The sequence below is a fragment of the Centruroides vittatus genome, unplaced genomic scaffold, assembly GCF_030686945.1.
Source record: "Centruroides vittatus isolate TY-2023 unplaced genomic scaffold, ASM3068694v2 contig_1112, whole genome shotgun sequence".
Lineage (NCBI taxonomy): Eukaryota > Metazoa > Arthropoda > Arachnida > Scorpiones > Buthidae > Centruroides > Centruroides vittatus.
This window is the reverse complement of record NW_027120714.1, coordinates 1,615,580-1,643,115: the sequence shown is the minus strand read 5'-3', so window position 1 is coordinate 1,643,115 and position 27,536 is coordinate 1,615,580. Positions and strand designations below refer to the sequence as shown.

The window sequence follows — 27,536 nt, the reverse complement described above, 5'->3', positions numbered from 1 at the left end:
TTTTTTTTGGTTAAAGTTGGCAGTTAATAAGGTGCTCTCTTTCTGCCCATCAAGCACTAAGAGTTAAGAGTGTATACAGAAGAGTGTAAACTTGTCCCAGAGTGGACTCATATAGTTAATCTATACCATTTTGGTTTATTATTTTAGTGGTTCTGTTATATGTGTGTTGTAGGTATGGTGTATTTTAGTATTGGTAGTATTGGTATTCCAAAATTTGTGACATTTACGCAATGTCTAACATTACAATGCATTTTGGCTTCCCTTCAAATTTGGTGCCCGAAGTGTTCACTTCACCCATCAGAGCAGCCACACTTAAGTGACAAATACCAACAATAAATTACATCATCATTAAAACATACAAGACATATCATCTTTATGTTTATTGAATAAACAAAAAATTATAAAGACTAATTTTCATGCTCAACATTATTTGTTTGTTAAATTCAAACAAATGCAACAACAGAAATACATATCACAGTAATGCTAACAAAACTTAAATCTTTATGGACAACTGGATTTGCTATTTATAAAAACTCTACAACAGTTTTTTCTTCTTTCCATTTTCAAAATGGACTTAACATTATCCATATTTAATGTTTTGTTTAATAGATTGCGTTTATAACACAATATTGTACCACAAATACCGCACGTACCAAGTACAATAATGTCGTTTCGAGTAAAAAATCATTTTGATGTATAAACATTTTATGGTCAATGTTATTCCTTTTGATAATTGGCAATATTTAGATAGTTATCTTTAACTGGCGGCCGTCAAAAAGTCGAAGCAGGTAAACTTCAAGGGCAGTCATCTAAGAAATAATATATTTTTAAAAATATTTGTGTGAATTTCTCTCTTGAATAAATAAACTTTTATAACTTTACATGCTTGAAAATATTATTATTATAACAACCCATTTGTTGTAATTTAATTAAATGATTATACCAATTTAAATTGGAAATTCATAAGAACATTTTATTTTTATTTGGATATTTCCGTGTAAATTAAAGTGAAATTATATCAGAAAAAATGTAAAGCACACAGCTCACAGAGATTATATTTCCTTTATTTTTGAACTTTTTGTGTTTTATATGCATATGTTTTTTTATATTATACAATGCAGTCAATAAACTGGATATAAACCACCTGGCCACTGAATTAAAAACCCAGATAAAGACTATCTAACCTTAGAATTTCCCCAGCAAACTGATCAAAGTTCAGAAAAACAAATGTTTTGGTCTATGTTCCAAGAACTGCTTCAGGTTACAATTTTTGAAGAAATGGAATGCCACAGGCTTCAATGTTTGACAACAGAACACACTGTAGAACTCATGTAAAATTCAGCTTTAAAACCTAAGAGTGACGAATAGAATGTATCCAAGAGTAGATAATGAAAAGCAATTTTATAACAACCTATTAAATAAGACTTGCTGTGCTTGTGAAATCTGCTTTTCTCCTTTAAAGTTTGTACACTGTCCTTGCACTTGTTTTAAAAATTCCAAGCACCTCCTGTATCTTGTATCAAACTTTTTTGAATTATAAACCTTTATTCAATATCAGATTGAGTGACCTTTAGTCCAAATTGTAGCATGTATGCAATTAGGCATAGATTCTACAAGATGTGTAAAGTGGACTTATACCTAAAGAATACCAGGTATAAGACAGATTTGCTTTAAATTGCTCAGATTGGATGGAAGTGGATGCCTGTTGTGAATCTATTTTTCCAAGTTGTCCTAAGCATTTCCTATAAGATTGAGATTCAAACTATTAGTGACTTCCAGCATCTTCCCTGGTTACCTATCATGCTCCCAGAACCAATCTTGAACAATTTTTGCTTGATGCAAGGTGCAATTATTGGCTATAAAATATCCTTTGAGATGAAAACATAAAATTGCACTTGATCTGCTATAATATTCAGATAAACTTGAGAATTTACATGACTTAGCAATATCAGTAACCTCTTCCATACCAACAAAGCATACCCTAGACTAGTGTTTCTCAACAACCGGTTCACAGAAAAATATTTAACTGTACTGACAGTGGTGCAGTTGATTATGGATGACACTTATCATATTGTAAAAGTCTAACTTAAACGTCTCTGCTCTGCCAAATGGCACTACAGAAAACTAGGAGCCGGTTACCTGTGGTGGTATTAAGATGACTGAACTATAGTCAGACTGAGTAATGCTCAGGCTCCAGCAATACATCCAAATGGAGAGCAAGCCTTCCTTGCCCTCAAGTCCAACTCTTACCTTGACATACAGTTCTGCACTTTGAATGCTCTACCTAAGAGAGGCCAGCTTGTATGAACGGACCTCTCCCCTAGAAAAGAGGGCTCTGCCCAGTGCATCCACTGAGCTTATAGGTCTAAAAGACCTATTACCATTTTCATAAATTCCTTTAGTTTCAATAAGTTTCCTTTACTTACTGCTAGCATTCAAAGTACTTGTTCAGAAGGCCGACCAGTCAACATGGTCGGCCTTCCGGTGGAAGCCCTCGGTCAGAGGGCAGTCAAGTACATGATTGCTACTCCTGTGGGTGCCCATGCAGTGAAGCAAGGCACCATCTCCTTGACCTAACTTGGAAACCTCCATGTCCTGTCAGTATTTGGGTCGCTAATCATTTGCAACTCACAGGAGTTCGGCCAACTTCAGGCACGAAGACAAGAGTTGACCTAACCACTGTACTTTGAGTCCAGCTCTCTTGCCAGTATGTCTTTGATGGTTGCAGTAGAGTACCTTGTATGTAAGAAGCCAAAGGTTTAACCATCCCCATTGCAAATGGGCCCCTTGGCCAGGTGATCAACATGCTTGTTGTCTGGCATCCCAATGTGGCCTCGTACCCTCTCAGGTCAACGCATCATACATGCCTTGTCCTCAGTATCCTACTTCTGATTTCCTGTACCATTCTCTCCCTATGGTACCCATTGCTTCAGGCTCTGAGTGACGAGTGGCTGTCAGAGTAAACTGTGATGGCTCTGGACTCCGATGTTGTAGGATCCACTGGGATGCCCTCTCCAGGGCCACCAGTTCTGCCTGGAACACAGATGCCTCCTTATTCAGTCTGACTGACTGTACTGTACATTTGAACTTTATCAGAAAAGATGCAGTATGCAGCACCTACTAAGCTGCCATCTTTAGAGCCATCGGTATAGATCTAAACTCCACTATAAGTCAGTGTTTTGGACTAGATTTGGATGTCAGTGAACTGACTCACACAACGTTTTCTCCATTGTGTGAGATGTCATGTTGAATTTTCATCGATGTTAAGCCTAACGAAAATTACACGTTTTTGAAAAGAATAATTGTGACTATTTTATCGTCTGAATTTATTTTTTTTATTTTGCACAAACAAAAAAGATATATTAATAAATGTAATAACCAAAAAAATTATATTTCAATAGTTTTAATAAAAAAATTATAACAACTAGCGGCATCTAGTTTCAAAAACGTTCCGATGCTGAAATGAGATATCTCAGATCAACCGGATGAGGTCAGAGGTCACAACCCCGAGAAATGTCGGGAATAACACAGGATAGGTTAAGGGCATAGTTCTGTCTAGCTAGTCTTGATAGTGCTGCTATTGAGATATTTGTTCTGGTTCAAGCATACCTCAGATGGGGGTGACCAATATGATCTGATCCAGGACAACACCAAGTTACTTTAACTCGTTCATCCTTTGGATCGAGTTGTTCCAGATTAGATAGATTGGCTAGTGTGCCAATATTCCAACCCTGGCCACGGTCAAGGCTTTGATTTCTCAGGGCAATGACACACACAGTAATCTAGAGTTACTGTATATACATTGTAACTCTAGATAAGAATATCTGTAACAAGAAGAGTTATTTATTATGCCATTATCACAATGCCAGGCTGCAATTTTTAATCATATTTTTAATTTAATTTAAAATATATGCTCTCCACCTCAAATTAGTAGTGGCTTGCCCTGTATATCATGCCTTTCCTTTAACAATAGAATCATGCCGGTCACCTATTAACTCATTTTGGGGGAAGTTTTGAATTTAAATAACATAACTTATGGTTTGCATCAGTAATTTGTTAATCGGGCTTCCCGCACCTGAGATTTCCATATCTGTTCTCGGATTTCATCTAACTGACTCCATTCTCAAGATTAAGGAAAGATAGATGGACAGATGATAATGGTAATTTATAGGTTTGTAATTTTTCAAATTGCAGCCTAACAAATAAGCATAATTCATAGTTGCATATAATTACTGGTCCACATAAAATTATGCATAATTTTACCAATCTGTGATGAGAAACACTGTCCTAGACCATTATATCTCACCAAACCCTTGAATTGTATGCAATAGGCAAGCTGGATCCATTGCTTCATGAAGTACTCACTACACTGCTGACTGTTGGCACAATACAGGTTGAATCAAGACTCATCTGGCCATACAACTTTTTCAGTCATCTACTGTTCAATGACGTCATTCTTTACACCGCTGAAGACTAATTTTTCTGTTCCTCTCCAAAATGTGTGGTTTCCATTTTGGCTCATGACTATTCATTCCAACTCTCTTCAATTCCCTGTGTGTACTCAGTGGCGTAGCGTGGGTGTCAGCCGCCCGGGGCGGAAGAAAATTTCACCCCCCCTTATTTAGACATTTTTACAAGATATTATTTATTGTGAAATTTTGCCGCCCCCTATAAGTGCCGCCCCCACTACGCTACGCCACTGTGTGTACTTCAGTCTGAAATGGTTGCAGAATGGCCTATATTAAATGAATCTGTCAATTGTTATACACTTATGCCTCTTCAGATGATGCCAATCTCATTCATGACATACCGTTTTTGAATGATAATTATGCCTCTTAGATGCACAATGTGAATCATTTTTCCAGGCATTAAATACTTAAGATCTCACATTAATTACCATATGCACATGGTGAATGATTATTGCATGTATTTGCATAAAGGTTTCTAATTCAGTAGCCTAGTAATATATTTTATTCATTATAATCATCTGTTAGACAGAAACCAGTCCTCTGTAACTTCAATGATGATATGATCTGATCAGAAGCAAATCTCATTCCCTTCAGATGTTTCTTTAAAACTAAAACTGAAAGACAGTCCTGCACTAGAGCATCTCAGGGTGAATCTCCTGCAAGAACAAAATCATCATAACCACAAGCTTCTCAATGTTACTGAATTCTGTCCCATTGTGATGCAGCTATCATGATTTCAAATTGTCAAGGTAAGCAAACTGATACTCTTAGGCCGCGACTCCACTAGCGTAAAAATGGCTGTAAAACCTACTCGCCGTAAAAGCTTTTAATCACGTGACCACAGTATTTTACGCCTGAGCAGGTTGTAAAACCAACGTAAAAGTGAGTTGAGCAGTGTTCAACTTTCGAAGCGAATACGGCATCATCCACCAATCAGAAGTCAGTGAAATCTAGGTCATTGTGACACGGTGCCAAAATGGCGGAAAACGAGCTTTTGTGTACATTCTCTCGTGGCTACTTGGAAAAGAACTAGAATAGATCCAGAAAGATTTATCGAAAACATCCGAAAGTATTCCTATATCTACGACAAGAGGTATCCCAATTATAATAATGAATGCCTAAAACACAAGATATGGACAGCCAAAGGAAAATCCTTCATTTAGAGGAGTATATAATAAAAAAGCTAAGCTTATAAGTGCTGTATATTATCTTAATAATACAATAATAAAAGTTAATATATGAAAGTAAAGATATTATTTTTACTACATTTGTAATTATAGTACAGAAAAAAACTCATAGAATATAATCATTGTCTTCATATCGATATATCACGTGTACAACCGTAATAGTACCGTCACCATAAAAAGCTTCGCTAGCCGGACCTCCACCGCAATCTGAGTGCAAACACAAATAGGTCACGTGATTAAATGTTTTTACGGCAAGGGGTTTTACGGCTGTTTATCGCTAGTGGAGTCGCGGCCTTAATGTGCATAAGCCCTAACAATCACATCTCTCTCTTGTTCTCATGGCATGGCTTCTGCTTTTGTGTCTGGATAGTTCCAAACTTTTCATAAATAATTGCTCATTAATTATGCAATTTTTAAACTGTTTTTCCATATTTATAAATTGAATAAAAATTTATGTGCTGCAATGCTTCAAAATTTGTCCAAACACTGACTACACCATTACTTATCAGATCCATTTTTTATTGCATATCACCAACTACTGTTGGAATATTTTCACAGACAATAAAAGAATCGAGATGAAAAGTATATCCTTTTATTATTAAAAAATTATTTGAATTTTTTCTTCAACATTCTAAAGTATTCTTTCTGATAGAAAAAGTTCTTTGAATGACAATTTGATCGACGTAAGGGTTTACATCGATCAAATTGTTAGAAGTGTCTTTAATCTGTTTCTCTATAGTTTACTTAGTAAAAATTAACACTAAGATATGATCATCTTAGACCTATTTAATGATGAAATAATTAAGAAAAATTCAATGGCTGAATTCTGAATATGAACTACTACAAAGATTGCTTGATCATGTTTTTTTCTCCATCAATAAAACAAATATTCTGGAGTAATTCTGTCAATCTAATTCAAAAATGTTTCAATACTGCATCATATGCAACATTTACACTATTAAATCCATTTGTCATCTTTCATAACTATCTTGCCCTCATATCTGCAACACAAACAATGAATGTAATGAGTACATTCTTTAAATAAAATATTTTCATATTATCAAGTTTATGATTCCAACAGCTTTGTAAGGTTTATTTCCATATCCTCCTTGATTAATCTTGTAGTCTTTTGTCAGAACAGCTATGAAATTTTTATAAAATCAGATAATTATCAAGTAATTTTGTGCATTTTTAGTGTAAGATGGCAATGATGATATTGTAGAAATTGTAGACACCAATACGGTATTTATGAAATTACTTCAGACTGTGTTGATGATAATCATTTGATTTATTTATGTTTAGGTTGTTATTCTAATTAGTATTTATTTAGAAAAATTTAAGTTCAAAGCCATTTGCCAAGTAAGCAAGAAAGAAATCTAACATGTCATACAGTCAATTTTATTTAATGACTAAAATATATTTGAAACTATGCCAAAACCTCATTCTAATGATCTATACTTATGATTATCTAGTGTTTTCTTTATTAGAGCAGTAGTGATTACAATGCAAAGTATTTAAATTTTATATCAAAAATTAAGTCACAAAATTTATTAAAGATCAATTTTGAATAGAAAAGTAACTCAAAATATAATTACATATTCTCTTGTAAAAGTGTTTACAGTTGTATATGAATAAATCTTATTTTCGAGTTTCTTTAGGAATTCCGAGTTCACAAAAAAGAGATTTTGATTCTGTTATCTTATCTGTCATTGACGTCCTTTCTCCGATTGACAAATTTCTCATGAACTTCCAACTTAAATCATCTATTATTCAGAAAATTTAAAAAACGTTTTCATTATTTCTAGTTAAAAAAAATTTACAATATTGTTTTTTCCTCTTTACAAAATACAAGACAGAGCAAAAAATGAATCAAAATTTTGGCATGGTTTTACTATACAGTACACAGGCACAAACTTACATCATACCACTATAAAAGCAGTCTTGAAAGCTTTTTTTTGTGATGTCTTTAAGTACTTTTGTTACTGTGGCTTCTGCTTCTGATATTGAAATGTTTACATTAAAATAACTTGTTTTAAGAACAGATTAAAAAGAACAAATAATCTGTAGACACCAGATCACAGGAAAAGCATTACTATGTTCTTCTTGCTCAGATATTCATTGAACAAGAATGACCAATGCACAAAGATACTCATGAAAAAGGATCTAGTTCTATCCATTCTGGAAATTGGGTTGTTTTCATCATACAGCTTAACACAGACAGCCAAGACTGTCTATAAACATGTGTTTAATTTCATCTCCAGGAATGAATTTGTTGTTTACTTGTTGCTCCCTATGTACCATTTCTCTGATGATATACTATATAAACTTGGTCATATCATGCTGCTCTGCGATGGCTGCATACAAAAATCTGACCACCTTATTTCTCAATATTTTCATACACCATAAAAATCCAAAAGTTTGATTCATTTTTGACTGCACAACTTAACAGGATGTCCCGGGTAAGTCAAGCCATAGGAATTACATTAATTTTTGTATTCTTTTACAGGTAAAACATAGTGCCAAGGAGGAGGAATGGATTCAAGTTAACTTGTTGGTTTGAACTGACCAAAGAGTTTAACAGACTGCATCCAGACTTCCCATCAATTACATGCAACAATTTGGATGCAGCCTTTTAAAATTTTTGGCAATTTCATACTGACTGAGTTCCTACCATTAAAGTAACTCAAATTCATTCCTCCTTATTTGACACCACACTTTACCTGTAAAATAATAAATAAAGATAACACAACTCCTATGGTTCCAGACTTATGAGACACCCTGTATTTTATAACCTTAAATTAATGTCTATATATATATACACACCGTATTTTACGGACTATAAGACGCACCTTAATTTTTAAACAATTTTAAAAAAAAAATACCTATAAGACGCACCTGAATTTTGGAAGCAATTTTTCAAACAAAAAAAGTGCGTCTTATAGTCCGTAAAATATGGTATATAATCTTACCACTTGTTTCAACAGTAGGAAAGGCTAAAGAAACAGGATTATTTTGTGCTGCAACTTTAGATCTGTGCTTAGCTCCATACAAATGAGAGTTGTATTGTTCTTGAGATGTCATACTGACATTGCATAAATCACATGAATACTTTTGTGGCTTCTTCTGTTGAGTAGGAATGTAATATGGCACACCTACTGGAGGTCTGGAAAAGAAAAACAAATTATTTTTTAAATTACTAGTAGATACTGTTGTAATAGCTTAAAATTTTACACTGTTTATTAATAAAAGTTTAATATCTGTTATTTGTAATTAAAAATAAATGAATAATAATTGTTAATTCTTCATTTTGTTTAAAAACTAGATTCACACACACAAACTTCATGATCAAGAGTCTAAAGTTAAGCAGAAAAGCCAACATTCTTAACCAATTAGCTTTCATCAAGAATACAAGTATATACAATACATATATTGCAATTTTCAATTATAATTACATCACATCTGTTGTAAATGATATGGTCAGCTTATCTTTAAAAACTTTTTGGGGAGGAATTGGTTGCATCACAATTTCTTATATTATACACTTATATATTGCTAAACCCATCTCTGTGGGGGGAAAAGTTTTAAATGTTAAAAAAAAATTAATTAACATGAAGAGAATGTACAAGAACCAAAAAACATTTACATCTAACAATAAATTATTCTATAATAAAGATACAAAAAGTTAAAATTTCAGTTTGATTCTTATTAAGAAGTCATTATTTTTTATAGCAAAGGAAAATGATTGTTATCAGTATTTTAATCAATCATCATCTTTAAGAATTAACTGTTTATTAATTAAACAGCTCAGATCACACTATTTTTTTTTTGGGCAGAAGAAAAAATAAATATTCACAGACCTATTGTGACCTACCAACTTGTGACAGCTGTTCTGTTCTGCAATTCCAATCAAATTGAACATAAAAAAAATAATCGAGTGGAGTTCTCAATGCCACGGATAAGCTTATATAATACAAGTATACCTCGAGTTATGTTGTTCTCGATTATACGTTGTTTGTCAAAAAAAGTATATGGAAAAATAAAAATCAAGTTTAAGTCATTTTATTCGACTTTACATCCATCCGCCACAAATATTGAAGTTGTAATATCACTAGAAAGCGTTAAAAGCACATAAAATCATATTAAAATATGTACACTTACAGTAAATGTTAATATAATCATCATAAATTCTAGAGAACGAAACATGAAAACATCTGTGTTGTCGTCTTATTTAGAGGTCTTTAAGTGCTCATTATTGGCATTTTCAACCGTAGTTTCGACTTACGTCGTAACTACACAGGTAAATTCGACTTACGTCGCCTCTCTGGAACCAATTACCGACATAAGGCGAGGTATACCTGTATTGTAACTACAGTAGAGCGTTGTTTATCCAAATCAATTGGAGACTGGGGTTGTTCGGATAACTTATTTTTTGGATAACTGATTATGTACAAAAAATATATTAACCTATCCCATGTTGAAATTTTTCTCTGTTGCTGTGTCACTTCGTGTTGAATTTTCGTCGATTTTAAGCCTAAGGAAAATTTTTTATAATAATCATCGTGGCTATTGTATCATTAAAAATTATTTCTTTATTTTGTATAAACAAAATAAATCAATTAAAAAGTCAAAAAAAAAATTTTACTTTAGAAGTTAATCTAGTATCAAAAACATTCAATTCAGCACGACACAGTTCGACTGAAAAGCTTTAGGTTAACCGACGTTTCGGTTGATTGGCTTTCAGATAAACGACGCTCTACTGTAGTTACAGTATAATATAATACAATGACACTATTAGTATGTATTTCACTTCAAACTAACATTTGATATTTTCAAATTTGAATTACAAAGGTTATACAAACATAAGTTTGAGTCCTTATTTCTTTATTTTCTTCCCTTTATTCCGATCAGGAACCACCATGCAACTTGCAACTTGAAGTCAAAAAAACTTCTAAAATTAACGAACAAAACACTATTAGACGACATACAACACAATTAAAAATGATCTTCAATGCCGACCTGTCTTTATAGGCTACGGCGTCTACAAAGCATTAAAAACTGTTAGTCTTCCACAATAGTATCCGTGTTATATAATTGCTTTTAGTTGCGGGCCCTCTGGCGGATTCGAGTAGTCTCAAAAAATTGTTTTGTACGAAAATTTGATATTTTATTAATAAAGATTTGTGAAAACATACACAGTCACAATCACATTCAAAGGAATCAAAAAAATCACTGAGTGCACTGTGATCATATTGTGGAGTTGATTCTATTTTTATTGTTAAAACGAATTAATAATAAATTAAACAGATTTACAATAATGTTAAAGTTCTAATTATTATTCATTAGAACTGGAATTAAACATTAGAATAAGCACAGTTACTCAAGTCCAAGATTATCAAAGTTTTATTTTTCACACTTTAGACATTAACCTTTCTGCAGTGGGATAGTCAAATATGGTGCTATCCCTTAGTAGTGGAAAATATACCTGGGAAATTTTTAAAGTATTTTTTCATGCAATTTTTCTCATTACTGTTTGGGGAAAAAGATTTTGTAAACAGTTATGTCTAGTAAAGAAAAGTATTTTTTTATTGCTACGTAATTCATTTTTTATGTGAATTTTTTTCATGGTAGTTTTTGGCAATACCCCCAAGAGAATTTAGTGGATATATATGTCCCTCACCACTGCCACACGATCTCCTTCGACATATATATACATCCTTCACTGCTGAGTGGTTAAGGGTGCAAACCAGAGTTACTGCTACATAATATGTTTGTATGTGTTTATTATCCATTACAGTATTATATTTAACATTTAATTGCTGTACAGCAGGCATGTCAAACACACGGCCCACCAACACATGAACTGCGGCCCGCCGAGACTTTTTAAAAATTTTTAAATATCAAGCTTTGACCCTTGAAGTGGAAAGTTTGAACTTTTTTGAACTGTACGATTCCCGCCTTTTTGTGTTTGTTCGTTTCGTATTTCGTCCAACCAATTCAAATTGGTCGACACTACGAAAGACAGTTGGATAACGGCCGCGGCTTTGAATCTACGAATGATGATTGGCCAGCGAACATCGTGGAAGACTGCTACGTACTGATCGGTCCATCAGCAATTGCTACAATCCATATAAAAGGAAAGGTTTTGGCGCCAAAGTCAAGTTTTTGCTGGAACTTCAAGGCGGACGTTTGTGTGCTCTACTGTAAGGTGTTTCGGCTACTATTGCCGTGACGAGTGATGGGAGGAGTGTTCCGAGTAACTGTATCCGAAGTATATGTCGCAAGGTGTCTTTTCGACAGATCTAGGAATGGTGACTTTTGGAACTTTCACTGTTTGTGTGAATCTACTTTGTAAACGTCGTAATTTTTGTGATTTGTAAATCTCGATAAACCTTGTAAGTTCATGTAACGTCAAGTAGTTGTCATAAACATTTTGTTTAATTTGAAAAGAGGTATTTCAAATTTGACTAACTTCAAGAACAATGAGTAAGAAAAGGTCAATTGAAGAGGAACATCGTAATTTTAGAAAAATGGGAATTGCAATATTTTTGTGTCCAAAACAAGAATAAAATATTATGCTTGATATGTAAAAACTCTATTTCAGTTCCTAAGGAATATAATCTTAAAAGGCACTATGACAGAAATCATAAAAGAAACTATGACCAATACGTTGCAAAACTTCGTGAAGACAAATTGTCGGAATTGAAATCACTTCTTCAAAAACAACAAAGTGTATTCACTAAATCTGTTGAAGACAATACAGCTGCTGTAAAAGTTAGTTATATATTATCACATTTAATCGCAAGTAGATCGAAACCATTTACCGAAGGGGAATTTATTAGTGAATGATTAATTAAAGCGGCAGAAGTATTATGTCCAGCACAAAAAAAAAAAATTTAAAAGTGTAAGTTTAAGTCGAAATACTGTAGCTAGCAGAGTTGATGAAATAGCCGATAATTTGAGAAATCAGCATAATTCAACAATATCAACATTTCAAGCCTACTCTATTGCAATTAATGAAAGTACAGATATTCGAAATATCGCTCAGCTGGCCGTTTTTATTCGCGGATGCGATGTTAATTTAAAAATAAGTGAAAAACTTTTGGAAATCATTCCTATGCATAATACAACCACTGGAGCTGATATTTTTGATGCACTTATGGAAGTTTTGAAGAAGTATAAGTTACCATTGAAAAGTTGGTTTGTCTCGCAACTGATGGTGCACCTACCACGACCGGTATTACTAAAGGAGTTGTTGCATAGATTAAAAGAAACATGCAAACAGCATGGTAATAATAATTTTGAACATTTTCATTGTATTATTCACCAGCAAGTACTGTGCTCCAAAGTTTTAAATATCAGACATGTTTTAAAAATAGTCACCAAAATTGTAAATTATATTTGAGCATTTGGACTTAATAATCGTCAATTTGCTTCATTTCTGGAAGATATAGAATGTGAATACACCGATCTACTATATTATACGAAAGTTCGTTGGCTTTCGAGTCATAAAGTGCTAAAACGATTCTTCACATTGCTGGACGAAATCATAATTTTCTTGGAAACAAAAAATTATGAATGTGCTGAATTAAAAGATGGACAATGGATAAACGACCTGGCTTTTTCAGTTGATATTTCAAGTCATCTTAATCAACTTAATCTTAAGCTTTGAGGCAAAAATCATGTTGTTACAACGCTATTTGATAATATTAACGCTTTCAAACAAAAATTATTACTTTGGCGAAAACAAATAGAAAAAGAAAACTTGTCTCACTTTGAAAGCTGTCAATATCTATTGCTTAAATCACCTAAATTAAAATTTACAGAATATGCTCACCAAATTAAATTGTTAGAAACGGAATTTGATCGAAGATTTTCCGATTTTAAAAGCTGTGAATTACAATTTTGTCTTTTTACTTCGCCTCTATCTATCGATATTGAAACTGTTGACGAAAACTTACAAACGAAATTAATTGAAATCCAATGTGATAATTTGCTGAAGCAAAAATATATGGATGTTGGAATTCCAGATTTTTATACATATTTATCTGTAGATCGGTTTCCTAAAATGTTATCGTTTGTTACCCGTATACTGGCTATGTTCAGAAGCACTTATTTATGCGAGCAACTATTTTCTTTAATGAAAAATAACAAAAATTCAGAAAGGTCGAGGTTAACCGATAAACATTTATCATCAATTTTAAAAATTGCATCAGCTCAATATATTCAACCAAATTTTGATGACTCGCTTTGTGAAAAACGTTGTCAAATATCTTCTAAAAAGTAATATTAAACTGTGATTTTGTTTATTTTTTATTATAACTTTTATTTTTGCTTTTTATAAAAAATATAAAATATTTATAGTTTAAGTTTAAAAAATAATATGAAATATAAAATGTCTATGTATGTATAATATACAATACATTGAGTCTAATAAATACATAATATAATCATTCTAAAAACCGTGTTTTATTAATTTTTTGAACATTGAAAACATGCGGCCCCCGACTTATACAAAATAGATCATGTGGCCCACAATATCATATGAATTTGACATGCCTGCTTTATAGGCATAGGGGAATTTTTTGTTTTGTAGTTAGTTTTATGAAACAGTATTTAACAATATTCCCATTTTATGCCAGAGACAATTTTGTGTCAAAATGTTGATGTTTTTAATAAAATAAATTAATTAATTTTTATGTTTTAAGTGTAGGCTTAAAAATCATTTTTTTTTACTTGGGAAAACCCGGTTATAAAATTATACAAATTTCTTCAAAAAACCAGTTTTTCGAAACCCACAAACCCTATCTTAGACCTCCCTATACTGAACCAAATTTAAAGAAGTGTTCGGATCAAAATGGAGCAAGAGCAACAGACTGATTCCATGGTATTTGCAGATTCTGACATGATGCCATTTCCTGACTTTTTCTGCTAAAAATCTTATTCCCTGACTTTTCATGATCTTCCCAGCTCTGTACAGATGCTGCCCGAGAAATTGCCGAGAAAAGCTGCAATTTTCAACATGAATCATACAAATTTACAATATTTATTAATTTATGTTGGGTTGTTTGTTTATATATGGCAATGCTACTTGCTGCTGAAGGGAATTCTCAGGAGAACTCTCTACAGGAAACCAGTCCCTATTTAGCTGTTACAAACAAAGAAAACACAGAAAACTCCATGTAGCCAACCCCTCGGTGAGGCATAAACCCACAACAGACTACTGGTGAATAGTGGTTTTATCCATCCTCAAATGACAACAAAGAAAAAGCATTGTTTGAAAAATGAAAAAGTAAGATATCCAACAGGATATCAATTATATTTCATCTATTACTAATATTACACAGCATCTAAGTACTGTAATATGAATGAAATTATCATAATTCAATTGAAATGATTTTCAATGATAATGTAGAATGTTTCTTAATTCAATAAAAATGTCTTATCATCTTTTGTAATATAAAAAAATAAATCACAATAGATAAAACATGTCAGAAATTTATCACAAACATTATTTGGTTATGATAAATGCTTATTATAAGGTTTTGATTTTGATATGTATATTTTATAATGAATTAACAAAATTAGGTAGTGAATAAACAATGAGTTTATGATATTAAAATTCACCTTCAGAAGAATTTAAATCTACAAATATACTCTAACAATAAAAAAGGAAAAGCTAAAAGTGTCTTTGTAAATACTTTAAACCCTTCTGAAGACAAAAAAAACCATTTTATCATCACATTAAAGATATCAGTTTTTAAGCTAATATTTGTGTTATGTTTATAGTGTATACAGTGGTTTATGATTAATATATCAAATTTTCATTTAATATTCTTTTAAAATATTACACACGAACCTACTTTTCCCGTTTTATGAACAGTTCCAAGCATACTACATGTATCAGGTGATGTTTAGAAACATGCAATAAAGAAAGTTCTTTCTATAATAAATAAAAATCTTTAAGATAATTATAAATTAGATTTGTTTCTAATAAAGCATACATCAGTATCCATCAATTTAAGTAAATAAATTACAAAATTCATAAAAGCTTAGAAAAAATTATAATAGCTTGATTATAAAATTATATTATATATATATATATATATATATATGTCGTATTATTTTGCAGTCGTAGTCGTGGGGTCGAGTGTAGGGTTAGCAAGACAAAAGAAAATTGGAGACCATAAAAACACGTCCGTTCACTTTCAGGTCCTCACTCAAACTCTCCTTTATTCTTTATTGGTGTTGTTAACCTCATTCCAAAAGGGGCGAGATTAACAAAGTAAATTACAGAAAAATATACAAAAATATATACAAAATTTAAAATATGTTAAATGCCCCCCTCCTGAAAAGGCGACATCATGGAGCCTCAGGGAGGTTGGGCTGGGTGTTATACAATTTATCGGCTTGAACTCTAAAGTTGGTTGGATTATAATACGGTATAATTTTATCTACATTTACAATATCAGTTAATTTATTTAATGATTGGACAGGTCTGTCTATTTCTACGTTACAAGGAGATACTATCTTTAATATGGTGAAAGGTCCATGATACTTTGGAGCAAGTTTTCCTTGATCGGGATGGAAAAAGGTTTGTAGTAGTATTTGGTCTCCTACTTTGAAGTTTGGAGTTTGGTGTTGACTATTATATTTATCTCTGTTTCTTTCATGAGCTATTTCAGTTCTTTCGGTGGCAATCTTACGTGCTTCGCTGAGAGAGGGATAATTCAAGTTGTCAGGTGAATCGGGGATTTCTCCGTACATTAAAAACATTGGAGGGAATCCTGTTATAGTATGAGGCGTTTGATTGTATTCTTTCACAACGTCACGTAACATTTGAGTCCAGGATCGTTTTGGATTCTCTGAATATTTTATTCTTAGTCTAGAGACAAGTGTGGCGTTTAGTCTCTCAATTATCCCGTTGTGCTGAGGTCGCTGAGTACTTGTTAGATGTTGTTTAATTCCATTCCTTTCTAAATATCTTCTGAATCTAGAGGAGGTAAATGAAGGTGTTCTATCTGTTAGTAGACGTTTCGGGCTGCCTGTCTGTAATATTTTGCCTAGACAATCTATGTAGGCGTTTATAGAAGTAGATTTGGATGGAAAACACCAAGCAAACCTAGAAAAGTGATCGATGGCAACATGAAGGTAGCCTTTAGTAGATCTGTATCTTTGCATTCCAGAGACAGTGTCCATAGATAACATGTCAAATGGAGCTTTTGATGAAGGTAAATCACCTAACAAGCCAAACCTTTTATGGTTGTATGTCTTTGCTTTCTGACAAGCATCACAATGTTTAACAAACTCTACAACATCGTTGATGACATTCGGCCAATAGTAACGTGGACTAATTAGTTTCAGCATCTGTGTTATACCTGGGTGACCATAGTGTGCATGTGCCCTGGATAGCACCTTGTATTGAAGCGATGGAGGTATGACTTTCTTTGTAAATCCCTTCTTTCTGATACAGATTACATCTTCACGATCTCGGAAGAATTTGGGTGAGGTGAGTAATGAGGTATCCTGGTTGGAAAGGACTTCCTCAGTGGTAACAAAATGGCTCACGGGGGCTCTGGATAAATAATCAGCTTCTACATTCTGGCTTCCCTTCTGATGTTTAATATCATACTGATACATGCTTAGTTTCAAAGACCATCTAAATAACCTTCCAGATGGGTTTTTTATACCTTTCAGCCACTGTAAAGCCTGATGATCAGTGTGTATGGTGAAATAGATATCATGAAGATAAAAGTGAAACTTTTCAATAGATGCTACAATTGCAAGGCATTCTCTCTCACTAATGGTGTAGCTTTTTTCATATTCACGTAAGGACCTGGAGAAATAGGCAATAGGAAGTAATCCTTTAACAGGGTGTTCCTGTTTCAAGATACTCCCTATACCATCTCCGCTAGCATCTGTATAAAGATGTGTAGGAAGCAAAGGGTTATACATGTTTAAGATGGGTCTGGTGATAAGTGCTCGTTTTAATTTCTCAAAAGATTCTTGACATTTAGTCGTCCAAACCCAGTTTTGATTTTTCTTTAGAAGCTTATTTAGAGGAGCTCTTAAATTTGCATAATTTGGAATAAATCGATGGTAATGGTTTATGGACCCTAAAAAGCCCTGTAATTGTTTGATATTGGTTGGACATTTTAACTTTTGTATTGTTTCTATATTTGGTAATGAGGGGGAGTAACTTTCTGGTTGGATGTTGAACCCAAGGTAATTGATTTCAGATCTAACAAACTGACATTTTTTAAGATTTAAGTAGAGACCCTCCCTTGAACATAATTCAAATACTTGTGTTAAATGTTTTAGGTGTTCGTCCACGTTCTGACTAAAAATTAACAAGTCATCAAAATAATTGATGAGAAAAGGAAATCTATATTTATTTAGGATATTTTTTAGAACTAGCTGAAAAATCTGGGGTGAAGTCTTTAGGCCAAATGGTAAACGATTCCACTGGAAATGACCAGAATTCGTTACAAAGGCAGTTAGTTCTTTGTCTTCAGAATGGAGAGGAACCTGCCAATAGGCTGACAGAATATCTACCGTAGAAAATATTTTCGCACCTATAAGTCTATCCAGTAGCTCATCTATTCTGGGAATAGGTTCATTGTTAACTTTAATCTTCTCGTTTAACTTCCTATAATCCATACATAATCTAGTTTTTCCCTCATCTCTTTTCTTGGCTAATGTGACTGGGGCAGCGTAAGGGGACGACGATGGTTCAATCAATCCCGACTTTAGCAATAGTTCCACCTGTCTATCAATCTCTTCCCTATCACGGTAAGATGCTCTGTAAGGTTTTAAAGTTATGGGTCTTTTGTCTTTAAGTAATATTCTAGGGGAAGCTATTTTTAGGGCTGGCACTGAAAACTTCTCAGCAGAAAAAACTTCCCGAAATCCTAAAACAATGCTCTTTAGCTTCTGCTTCTGATCATCCTTCAGATTAGGGTTAACAACATCCCTAATGTTAAAAATATTTAACAGAGATTCCTTTAAGGAACTAGAACTATTCCTACCCCTACAAGTTCCTGCTGCATTTTGAGCCAAAGGAGGTGGGAAGACAAGGTTAGGAGCCTGAGGGGTCTCCTTCTGATCTATCTTATATAAGCTATTACTATTTTTACTTATTCTATTACAAAAATGATTAATGTCTCTACTATAGTAACTATTTGTGGAACTAGAGTGATTTGAACGTACTTCAAAAGTATTAGGATCTAATGCTAGGATAGTCTGATTTTGGGAGATCTGATTAAGACTAGAATCTATGACAAGACTAAATTTTCTAATGTCTGGATAAGATAAAATTAAATAAGGGAAATACCTGGATACTACATGTAAAGTAATGTTTTTTGTCAGGTTTCCAATCTTAAGAGGGATTGATACATTAGCCATGCTTGTGGTAGATCCTGCAGCTGTAGTGATAATCTTCACATCCGATTGGTATTGAAAGTATTTGGATAAAGTATCTAATAGTTTTTGGGATATAAGGCTGATGGAACTTCCTGTATCGATGAGCGCAGGCATCATCGATACAGGAAGTGTTGTTCTCCATTGAAACAGTTAGTAGTAGTCAAGATGGTGAAGTTGGTTCTGCCTCATTTGCTTCAGATACCTTGTGAACGTCTCTGTGAATAGGAGCTGAATATCTTTGGGGACAGTCTCTTCTCCAGTGCTGTGCTAGTAATCCCTGATGATAGCAAAAACGGCAAGGGGATGGCGGTCTGCTCATGTGATGTACCAAATTTCTGTACTGGGGTTGACCCCGTGGTGGAATCCAAGATGGCGTCGTTTTCTTTGTGTGCGGCCATGACAGTATCTGGTTTTTGGCAAAGTGTTGGGATCCTGTGTAATTTTCTCGATTCGGTTTAGTTGCCGGATGATTTTCTTTCTGGGTCTTCGGCGGATGATCTGCTTCTTCTTGAATTTTTATTAATTTAGTAGCCTTCTGAAGCCATTCGACAGCGGTGGCTGGCGGTGCGGCTATCATATATTTTCTAATTCCTGCATTTATGCCGGCATTGAGACCTGTAATGGTCTGTTGCATGTTTAACTTAGCTTTTTCCGCCAAGGAGGTTTTGTCCCTATAGTAAGTTAAGACATCTTCATCTCGCTGGTGTTGTCGATTTACAAAATCGGTGAAGTAATCTTCTTCTTCCTGTGGAAAGTACTCGAGTAATTTTTGTTTAATTTTGTTCCAATCCGTTTCCTCCACTAAATTTTCACAAAAATAGTCGAAAGCTTCATGCTGTAAATACTCTGGTATGTAAAAGTGGAGCTCTTGTTCGTCAATCCTTTGTCTCGCCGCTTGCTTCTCAAACAGTCTCATCCACAAAGTTAGACTTAGCTTTCCACGTGGGTTAAACGGAATAAGATTTAGTTTAGGAGGAGAGGTAGAACTACCTGTTTCTGGGATGGATTTGTTTCTAGATTTACTCATTGCTGGATAAGGTAATCCTGTCGACTCTTATAAATTGTCGTATTATTTTGCAGTCGTAGTCGTGGGGTCGAGTGTAGGGTTAGCAAGACAAAAGAAAATTGGAGACCATAAAAACACGTCCGTTCACTTTCAGGTCCTCACTCGAACTCTCCTTTATTCTTTATTGGTGTTGTTAACCTCATTCCAAAAGGGGCGAGATTAACAAAGTAAATTACAGAAAAATATACAAAAATATATACAAAATTTAAAATATGTTATATATATATGTTATTGTATCAGTGAAGAAATGACAAAACCTCCCCATATTCATATTTCTGACATGGCATTTAATGTTTATTTACTGACATTCATATCATATTGCATTCAGAAGTATTATACATAAAAGATTACACAAAACTGCTTTCTTAAGGTAACCAACTTATTTCATTATCATAAAAATGTTTTTGACTCTCTTTGAAATACTTCTAAAGTATATATCAACATCTCAAAGACCAATGTATTGATAATAAGCCGAACAATTGCCGTAATTAATCGGACTATTATTATGCTATAATTAATAATTAGAAACTAAGTAATTTGGTACTAGAAATAGATGTTAGGAGCCGTCTCTTATCTAAATTAACATTTATAATAATTTATTAAATAATTTAGAACATTCAGGAAGAAAAGAACTAGCCTGGAGTGGGACTTGAACCCAAAATTGTTATTGTCCCTAAGAATAGACTTTAGTGGTTGGGCTTTTGGCCAATTTTGTTTCAAATAAATGTAGGCATTAAGCAAACTGTTACAAATGTTTAATGTAGTAGGAAGAGACAAGTTTGACAATAATACTTAAATTATGGTAAAATTATAAATAAATATTTAAAGAATACCCATACAAAGGCTGAATGAAGTTGGCACCATTTTATTAATAATTAAAACAAGCCCTCCTGCAAAGGACTTTAACAAACTCCTCATTGTTAAAACACTAAACAGAAATTCTCCTTACACCATCAAAATCGCACTAATGCATGGCTTTCCTCCACAGAATTTTTTTGCCTTTTTGGATTTGGGCGGTCTCAAAACATGAAGATTTGCAATACACTCAGAGAATCAAATTTGACATAATTCCAATACTTTCCCTTGTTATGTAAACATGACAGCTGAGAAAGTAAAAGTACACATATAATTTTAATATTATGGTTATCTGGGGTATAAGAAACAGATATTAATATAATTATTTTCTCAAAGAGACAGCAAAAAACGTTAAGCGTCTTTAAAGTTAAACATTGTATGTAGGCGGTTTTTTCAACCTCCGATATTTACACTTGTCTTTGTTTTATGGACTAACAGAATGAATTTATTACCAAAAGTTAGGTGCAAACATGTTTACTTTTCAACATAATCACTGTGAAGATTGAGGCATTTGTCATATCTGTGGATGAGCTTTGCAATCCCCTCTTCGTAGAATGTTGCCATCAGTGACTTAAGATGAGCCTTGACATTGTTTTGAAGATCGTCATTAGTCTTGAACCTCTGCCCTCCTAGCCACATTTTAGTTCAGGAAAGAGGTGGAAGTCACCGGCGCTAAATCGGGGCTATATGCTGGGTGTTTAAAAAGTTCCAAGCTAGGTGGAAGTCTTCACACCTTTAATGAGTGAAGACTTCCAATTCTTTCTCGAACTGAAAATGTGGCTAGGAGGGCAGAGGTTCGAGACTAATGACGATCTTCAAAACGTCAAGGCTCATCTTAAGTCACTGATGGCAACATTCTACGAGGGGGATTGCAAAGCTCATCCACAGATATGACAAATGCCTCAATCTTCACAGTGATTATGTTGAAAAGTAACCATGTTTGTACCTAACTTTTGGTAATAAATTCATTCTGTTATTTACACTTGTCTTTGTTTTATGAATTATGAAAGGTTGAAAAAATGCTCTTGTAGAATTTAAGAGAGTGATATTAAGAAAGACCTATATTCAAACTGGAACATGAAGATGAAGATGTTTAGATTTTTTTTTAAAATTTGATTAATAGCAATTGATAATGAACTCTACATTCTATTTTGGATAATTGAAGCCAAAACTGTTCTTAAAAAAAAAACAAAAACATTTTTGAATAATAAATAATACAATTTCCTTAACCAAGCAGTAAAATTATCGTTATTTAAGAACATTCTTGTTTTTTACTTACTGCCTTTGCCACTTTCCTGTAAGAGGATTAAAGAATCCTTTCGGCAGCGGTGGTTCGCCACGAAGCCTCCGCTGATGATTTCTTCCGTTATAATGTTGTTTTGCTTGAATATCAGAAGTAAATGCAACATCACACAATTTACAATAAACTTCTAATGGTTTCGAATTCTTTTTGTCTTTCTATCAAATAAGAATTCAAAATTAATTAGAAAGAATTGAGATATCAATTTCAGTTCAATTAATGATTTTAAAATACTATATTTATTAGTATGCACGTTTCTGTCTAACTTTAAGGCATTTTTAAACTGAATTACAGTCTTCTACATGAAAACCTATCAAATTCTATATTTTGGGATTGAAACTTTAAAAAATTATCTATTATTATTAAATTTAACTTATACTAATGAAATCATTGATATATTTTTAACTTGATAAAGTGAAATATACTTGTTACCGAATGTTTATATTTGAATATTCTTTGATAAATTAATAACTGTTTGATTTTGTTTTTAATTTAAAGAGAAACAATATTTTTGAAAGCATTTTCTTAAAATAATGTGTTTGTATTTAATTATCGACATATACCAACGTATGTACCGTACAGACCTTAATATTGATACTACACTGCAAAAATAAGACCTATATACGACAATAAATAGATAAAATAAAAACAATTCTTTCTTAGAATAAAACAACGAAAGATAAAAACAAATTATATAAATTCGGAGAGTCAAATAAATAGAGTTCGGAACAAGGATTATAAACAAACGTCGTCGAACAACTTACTAATTTAAATTTAGGAACTGAGTAAGAATAGATTTGGAATAAGTACATAACATTCCAGAAGAGGCTGCTTAATCATCATTAATATTTAAACAATGTATATTATTGTAATCTGTTAGTAACTATTTTACTAAATGCCGCTTCTGTTAATCATGTTGTTATTTTATAGACTTGTTTTACATGAAAATCTCTTATGTAATATAAATTAAAATACCCAGAGTCAGAAATTTTTAAGCACCTAACTCTGCTTCTGTTTAGTAAAAATGCAGTAATTAATAAAATGCTTGCATCTATTAAAATAAAAAGAAATTAAAAATGCAAGAAGAATGCACTCTTAATATAAACTAATTAGCAAGTGTAGTGTATTAAATATTTTTAAGAGAATAAAATTCTTGTAATGTGTTTATTTCTTTACAAAAATTTTGAACTGAAAATGCTGAATTGCACTTTGTAAATTTTAAATAAACAAAAAGGTGTTAGTTCTGGCAGCATTTGTGTGACTTTTGGCAAGATATTTAAAGTATTAAATTAAAGAATACAATTTAAGTTACTGGTATGATCTGTCCTCCCTTCAATGATTATGCTCCAAATATGTATATAGTTCATGTAAATACTATTAATACAAACACTAATACACTGTTTCTAATATGCAGTTTATTATTTATAAATTTATTCTCTTGATAATTGTCAACTTTTTTTTTACTTTAAGTACTCTTTAAATAATTTAGATTTATTAATTTATCATTTAATTTAAACTTATATATATATATATACACAAAATTTTTTAGTAAATTATGAATTACAGTGAACCTGTCAATCTCAAACGTGTTTATCTCAAAAACCTCTTCTTGAAATTTATTTTTTACCTTACATTTTCCATGTTTATCTCAAATAACTTTCTACCAAAACATCTATATCAAATTATGAACTGAAGTGTCAATTACAATTTCAAAACTCAGCAACTTTTTTGATAGCGTAAGTTGTAGTTGAAAAACATTTCTTGCAATAAAGTACGTAGTTGTAATTAATACTGTTTTTCTCCAATTGGCTGAGAGTTTGGTTTGGTTTATTTGTTTATGGAAATACAACAAACACGTGGGTGATCTTTCAAGGGTGAATGCCTCCCGGGAGGACTTTCTATAGGAAACTGGCAGCTATTTAGATGTTACGAATGTGAAGAAAACTCGGAAAACTCTACGTGGCTAGCCTGTTTGCGAGGTGTGAACCTAAAACAAACTATCAGCGTTCGGTGGTTTTATCCATTCAGCCACTGGTGTGGCTAAGGCTACAAGATTGGCTTGTCTTATTGGTTGGCATTAAAAACCATTGCCAAGTCAGGCATTAACAAGGCAAATCATTGACAAGTCAGGCATTAAAAACCATTGACAAACTATTTCTGTTAAGATATGTCAAAAATGTTTTATTTATACCTAATACAGATATATACTGTACTTTAGTATTGTATTAATAAAATATCATACCTTCAATCAAACCTATTACTGTGTACTGTGTAGGAACCTCTATCTCAAATTTTTTCCTCATTCCCACAAAATTCAAATTAGACAAGTTCAATTGTATATCATAGAATTCAATAACCTTGCAATGTGAAATACAATGATAATAATCAAATATAATAATTTATAGAACTGTCTGCCTATAGATCTTAATAATATTTGTTATTTTGGGGAGATTTCTTAATTTTTTAAAATGTAAACACTTGTGGTTTTTTTGTTTTTCAAATTTTAATTTTGCACTCTCATATTTTTAAAATTTAAATGAAAGAAATTGTGCATATCAAACAAATCATCACCTTAATTAGTGTCATATCAGAATCCTTCTCTTTTTTTCTTTTAGGATCAATAATCAGGTTTTCCACCAACCAGGAACTGGAATAGGCTGAGAAAAAAAAAGTGGAAGTGTGGGATGAAAGTGGAGTGAGAGATAAAGTGACTGAATTAATAAGGAAAATGACTGAAAATCAATAATCAGTTAACAGTGTTAATGATTGTGGAGTTATTTTTGATAAACATTTAATTTCCTTATCTCACATTATTAGAATAATCAAATGTCTAGTTATCAGAAGAAATATTCTATGAAGTCATTCTATTTTGTCACACACTGTCCTCATTCTTGCAACTGATAATTGGCTACCACTTGCCAGTTTGGCATATGACAACACCTCATTTCTTACAAAAAGAGGTTACATCTAAAATCAATAAAGTTACCTAATCCTCAACAAAGTGGATAATTTACCATACACTGACTTGAAATTGAAAGATTAAGATTAGGGGCATCTGCCTTAAACCATCATTTCAAATATTTTAATATACTATAGTTTAAATATTTTAATGGGCTTTTACATCTGAACAAGCTTGGAACTTACTGGACTGACTTGAAATACCAAGTCTCACTAGATGCAATTTTTTTCTTTTCTTTTACAGAGGGTCCAAAATATTTCTTCTGTCAAAAATTTAAAAATCAATGCAAACATCTTTCTTATGATATTCACATGCAATAATATTAAACTATCCAAAGGAGACAACAGCTTTTGATGTTTATAATTTTGGAGTTTTTCTTTTAAATTTCTACTAGCTGACCCGGCCACGCGTTGTTGTGGCTCAAAATGTATCTATTATAAATGTGTAACACTTCCCCCGTGGGGGAATTTCATAAAATCCCTTCTTAGTGTACAGTACATTCTCTTGACGTACCCTATTAAAACACAATCAAAAACGCATCTAAAATAGTATAATAAAAGCAGAGTTCTTCACAGTAAGCCTTAATCCTGTCCCTCTCCCTGCAAGGAAATATCGAAAAATCCCTTTTTAGTGTATATTCTGTTGACTTACCCTATTAAAACGCAATTAAAAATGCAAAAAACCGCATGTAAAATAGTATAAATAGAAGCTGAGTGCTTCACAGTAAGCCTTAATCCTGTCCCTTTCCCCCGCAAGGAAATATCAAAAAATCTCTTTTTAGGGTATATTCTGTTGACGTAACCTATTAAAACGCAATCAAAAATGCATCTAAAATAGTATAATAAAAGCAGAGTTCTTCACAGTAAGCCTTAATCCTGTCCTCTCCCCGCAAGGAAATATCGAAAAATCCCTTTTAGTGTATATTCTGTTGACGTAACCTATTAAAACGCAATCAAAAATGCATCTAAAATAGTATAATAAAAGCAGAGTTCTTCACAGTAAGCCTTAATCCTGTCCCTCTCCCCGCAAGGAAATATCGAAAAATCCCTTTTTAGTGTATATTCTGTTGACGTAACCTATTAAAACGCAATCAAAAATCGCATCTAAAATAGTATAATAAAAGCAGAGTTCTTCACAGTAAGCCTTAATCCTGTCCCTCTCCCCGCAAGGAAATATCGAAAAATCCTTTTTAGTGTATATTCTGTTGACGTAACCTATTAAAACGCAATCAAAAATGCATCTAAAATAGTATAAATAGAAGCTGAGTGCTTCACAGTAAGCCTTAATCCTGTCCCTTTCCCCGCAAGGAAATATCAAAAAATCTCTTTTTAGTGTATATTCTGTTGACGTAACCTATTAAAACGCAATCAAAAATGCATCTAAAATAGTATAATAAAAGCAGAGTTCTTCACAGTAAGCCTTAATCCTGTCCCTCTCCCCCGCAGGGAAATATCGAAAAATCCCTTTTTAGTGTATATTCTGTTGACGTAACCTATTAAAACGCAATCAAAAACGCATCTAAAATAGTATAATAAAAGCAGAGTTCTTCACAGTAAGCCTTAATCCTGTCCCTCTCCCCCGCAAGGAAATATCGAAAAATCCCTTTTTAGTGTATATTCTGTTTACGTAACCTATTAAAACGCAATCAAAAATGCATCTAAAATAGTATAATAAAAGCAGAGTTCTTCACAGTAAGCCTTAATCCTGTCCCTCTCCCCCGCAAGGAAATATCGAAAAATCCTTTTTAGTGTATATTCTGTTGACGTAACCTATTAAAACGCAATCAAAAATGCATCTAAAATAGTATAATAAAAGCAGAGTTCTTCACAGTAAGCCTTAATCCTGTCCCTCTTCCCCGCAAGGAAATATCGAAAAATCCCTTTTTAGTGTATATTCTGTTGACGTAACCTATTAAAACGCAATCAAAAATGCATCTAAAATAGTATAATAAAAGCAGAGTTCTTCACAGTAAGCCTTAATCCTGTCCCTCTCCCCGCAAGGAAATATCGAAAAATCCCTTTTTAGTGTATATTCTGTTTACGTAACCTATTAAAACGCAATCAAAAATGCATCTAAAATAGTATAATAAAAGCAGAGTTCTTCACAGTAAGCCTTAATCCTGTCCCTCTCCCCGCAAGGAAATATCGAAAAATCCCTTTTTAGTGTATATTCTGTTGACGTAACCTATTAAAACGCAATCAAAAACGCATCTAAAATAGTATAATAAAAGCAGAGTTCTTCACAGTAAGCCTTAATCCTGTCCCTCTCCCCGCAAGGAAAT

General features: G+C 32.9%; 1 protein-coding gene across 5 annotated transcripts in view; it reads right to left on the bottom strand.

Moving 5' to 3' along the window:
- Positions 1–365: 365 nt before the first annotated feature.
- LOC136976760 (zinc finger matrin-type protein 4-like) overlaps positions 366–27,536 on the bottom strand; it is a 41,318-nt gene continuing 14,147 nt past the window's right edge. For 2 of the 5 annotated variants that reach the window (XM_067272131.1, XM_067272122.1), the window contains exons 3-5: positions 22,276–22,454; positions 8,626–8,819; positions 6,975–7,419 (exon numbers count right to left, since the gene is read on the bottom strand). In XM_067272131.1, the coding sequence (XP_067128232.1) occupies positions 7,295–7,419; positions 8,626–8,819; positions 22,276–22,454 (498 nt within the window). In that variant the 3' untranslated portion in view covers positions 6,975–7,294. Of the gene's footprint in view, positions 810–6,974; positions 7,420–8,625; positions 8,820–15,512; positions 15,597–22,275; positions 22,455–27,536 lie in introns of those variants that run through there. The other 3 variants (XM_067272138.1, XM_067272145.1, XM_067272152.1) reach the window with 3 other exon arrangements.